General features: G+C 36.2%; 1 protein-coding gene across 2 annotated transcripts in view; it reads left to right on the plus strand.

Annotated features, from left to right (window-relative positions):
- The window catches only part of LOC145330148 (uncharacterized), a 199,265-nt gene extending 197,686 nt beyond the window's left edge, over positions 1–1,579 (plus strand). For both annotated transcript variants that reach the window (XM_080174733.1, XM_080174734.1), the window contains one exon: positions 252–1,579. In XM_080174733.1, the coding sequence (XP_080030859.1) occupies positions 252–1,558 (1,307 nt within the window). In that variant the 3' untranslated portion in view covers positions 1,559–1,579. The remainder of the gene's footprint in view (positions 1–251) is intronic.
- The last annotated feature ends 2,683 nt before the right edge of the window (positions 1,580–4,262 follow it).

The raw sequence follows: 4,262 nt of genomic DNA on the forward strand, positions 1-4,262 counted from the left end.
TTAAAATCTAATCAATAATATTTTTCTTGGGAATAACTAAATACTATAATATAGTTTCTCGTATTCATTCGAATCCGGTGGATAGGAACCGGTTCTCATCCATACGAAAAAACTATGTCTAGCATCGTATTATATCCAGCTTTCTACGAATATAGAAATGTACAATCATAAGATTAAAACTAGTTTTTTTAGCCGGTGACTTCGTCACCTCGGGGCTAAAAAACAAGTTTTAACAAATATATTCTTTTTAGGAGGTGTGGAGAGAGATGGGAAGCCACGAAAACGTTCCAAGACTGCAGCTACACCTAACAGCAGCCAAGAAACTCCTGAAAAAGTTGTTGAAATTAATGACAACAACAAAAAAGACTTAAGTGATAGCAACAAAGGTGATAAATCCTCCCAGAACAAGAAGATAAAGAAGGAAAAGTCCCGCAAGGAAAAGGATAAAATAATAGTATCCAAACTGGCCAAATCCGACAGGCCGCATCGGGAGCGTAGCCCAGAAAAGTCCAAAGAAGTTCTACGCACAATCAACGAAATTGAGGACTACCGTCTTTCGCTAAACAAACCCTCAACCACATCAACGTTGGATCGTAAAACTCTACGGTCAATATCGCAACCCAATCCTCCCAGTAATCTATCCGAGCTTACCAACGCCTACAACTACTCCACCAACTCATCGAGCGGCTCGCACTCCAGCCGTGTATCGGCCATCAACAAGAAACAGCTGAAGCGTAGCAGCACAGCGCGGGAAAACCAAACATCCACAGCGTCCACGGATCGAATCCCACGGATTTCAGAGAATAAAAGTAACACGTTGCGGCTACATAGCAGTGACAGTAAAAACCGGTTTTCTTCCAACAATGACCTAACTGTGTTTGACAATCTTGGGTATGATAAGAGTCCATCCGGGCTAACTAGCGGCTCCTCGGGTAGCGAGTCACTGGGCGCTATTGGAACATTAAACAGTGGCAGCAAGCAACGACAGCGGCGGATAAGCAGTGGCAGCCACTCGCTGTCCGAACAGCTACGGGAACAGCTAGAATCTCAGCTGCGCCGCGAACGGGGATCCTCCAACTACAGCTTAATGGAGTTGACAAGTTTATCCGATTCAGATTGTAGTTCAGAAGATAAACGCAAGAGTCCGCCCACCCAGACACAATCCCTCAGCGAGGAGAGTTGTAATGAAGCGGCTGCTGGTGGTGGCGGCAGCCACGGCCGCCGGACGGCGCGTAACAGCATCGCCGGCGGCGGGACCAATCCCTTCAGCTGGGACACGGACTTTAGCGAAGGTGAAACAACAGGATCCACGGCGGTTGCAGCAGGCTCGAGTGGAGCGGCCGCATGGCCGGGAGGTCCCAAAGATGTGCCAATAACGGGATGGGAGAAAGGTGGTGGTGATGGAGGCGGGGGAGAGATATCCAAAGATGATATCGGATGGGACACGGAGGATGAAGGTTCGATGCCGCAGTTTGCGGCTAACATGTATGTGAGACTGCCGAACAGTGTCACCTTACAATCACCAGAAAATTCACTTTCAGGAAAGGGTTACATCTAATGTTATAATGAAAATGTAAAAAAAAAATTTACATTTTTTTTATCAAACAAATTGATTAGCTACCAGCAACGAATTTAATACGAGAAAAAATCACGAAACCTATACTTGATTTTCAACTGACATTGAGGGGAAAGATTTAGTAGAATTTACGGCCTTTTTATCTACCCCCCAAATATTATTTTAGATTTATTCCGCTTGTTGAATATACCTTATTCCTGCGTGTTTCGCTACTCTAATTTACAACACTTTATTTTCGGGGTCTCTAGATAGACAACCCCCCCCCCCCCTCCAAAAAACACCAATGTAACCCATCTATTATAAACAGGCTGTGAGACAAAATCCTCTGGTCTACTAGACCTACACTCTGCCTCTAGGAGCAAACAATTAGATACAGAACAAGATATTGATAATATTAGCATAATTACGGATGGCATGGATTCTAATAATCATACATCTGCTTAGATTGTTAAAGTGACCAGGGAGAGAGGGGACATTGGGCTGTTATTACACTAGTCCCCAAAGTTTTATAATAACGTTTTCTTCTTCATAATCTTGAAAACTTTAACTTTGTATTAAATTTTGATTGGTTGGGTTATTAAGTTAACGTACCAACCACTAATTTTAATCTACAAAAGGGATAATTTTTTGTTTCATAATAAGGGATAAACATGAATTTAGCAGCTATTGTCTTATCCCTTTAGATCCCTGGTTACTGAATCATTTTAATAAAGATGAAAAGGATAATGCATGATAATTAAATCTACATCCCATTCTTCCTCCCATTATTTTATATGCTACCAAAGGCAAATAATTAAAAACAAATGTTTGCAAGAAGATAAATTTATCATCCATTGTCCCATGAAGCATCCCTGAATTTATAGGGTTACGATTTTTCAAAACAAATAGTAGAAAAGTCATATTTTTTAGATTTTTTTTTTCAAGAATATAAATTTATCGCATCGTATTATAAACAGCTTTACGCGGATATAAAAATGTACAATTATACAATTAAAACTAATGCTATACATAATTTTTCAGTATGGGAGACAATGGGCTGTTTATTACACTAGTCCCCAAAGTTTTATGATAACGTTTTCTTATTCGTTGGCAGAAGGCTTGGGACAGAAGGGGTAATTTATTTTATCATCATTGAGGATGTAATTGTATATCATTTCATCGGCCATCGTCTTATCCCTTTAGATTTTAAGCTATTAGTAGGTTCATATGGCTATACTGCTATTTGTTTTCAAAAATTTTCCATAAATCCTTATATTTATAAGGATGATTTTTAAATAAAAATGTTTCTGTGATGTTATTGTTAGTAAAATAAAATTTGATAAAGTACTTGATATTTTCTGAAAGATATAGAATAAAATTGTCATAAATGATATTAATTTGCCCCTTTTTTCGAAATCCAACGACCAAATTTAATTTTTTTTAGATTATTAAAATTTTAATGATTTTTTAAAACTGCAATGTAAAAAAAATGTGAAAACGTATATTTCTGACTTATTATATTGTAATATTTCATAGTCATATTCATTATTATTAATAATAAGTATATTTTTTATCAATATGATATAAATAATAATTGCATATAATGTATTTTTAGTTTAATTTAGATCAATAAAGATATTTACCATTGTAAAGATTGTTTATTTTTATTTATAAAAGTGTAACACTAACTAGCTGCTTATTAGTTTTCTTTGTTCGTTACTTATTAAAATAAAATTATTAAATTAAAGGATGTTCAATTTGTTATTTTTTTTTTTGGGGGGGGGGGGGGTTGAAGGAGTATAAATTCTCAATAAGCGAGTGATTCAAGTTTAGGGAAAGCTGAGCCCACTGAAAATGTGTATAGTATCTTCCCTCATTTTTTTATGGGAGAGGGGGATATAAAAAAAAACGAATTAAAGGACATTAAATACAAATTTAACACCAACAATTTTTTTGGGTGGGTTTTAGAGTTTTTTTTTGGTGGGGTATATATCTAATTTTTTTGGGATCATTTTTTTTCTTGTCCAGATAAAAACTTAATTATGTAAACAACCCAACCTCGCTTCTAATAATGAATAGATTCGAGGATGCAATACTAAATACTCGAATCAAACGCTTTGTTCAAGTCCAACTAACATTAAAGCTAATGAATAAGTATTTTTGGAGGTTCCAGCACCATTACTAGAAATTGAGAAGCTTTGCCTTTCTCATAATCTAACTGTCTATTTTTAGTAAATTAAATGCTAAAGCAAAAAAGCAATTATCAACCAATGAGGGAGGAGACATTGTTTATTACCCTAGACTCATAAGAGTTTTATATTAACGTTTTGTTTTCTTATTCGTTGACATCAACTTTTATTAAATTTTAATGGGTTATTTCATTAAGATGAGTGTCCGAACGTTTCAACTACTAACTGATACCTGCAGTAGGGTTATGCTGTGAATTATCATTGGAGGTGCATTAATTAATCGGCCATTGCATTCTCCCTTTGTAACAGACAGATGGACAAAACAATGCATAGATTAGATGGGCATATGTCATAGGAATCTTCAATAAAAATTTCAGCTGTCTATCTTTAATAGGAGCCGAGAAAATCAAGTTTCCCCCATAGCGTTACGGACGGAGTGACGGACAAAGTGAATTATAGAGTAGCTTTGCTTTAAAAAAAACATGATAACTTAAAGAAAAGCCTAATTTCTCAAAACA

The sequence above is a fragment of the Acartia tonsa genome, chromosome 10 (genome assembly GCF_053477335.1).
Source record: "Acartia tonsa isolate MP-2025a chromosome 10, ASM5347733v1, whole genome shotgun sequence".
Classification (NCBI taxonomy): Eukaryota; Metazoa; Arthropoda; class Copepoda; order Calanoida; family Acartiidae; genus Acartia; species Acartia tonsa.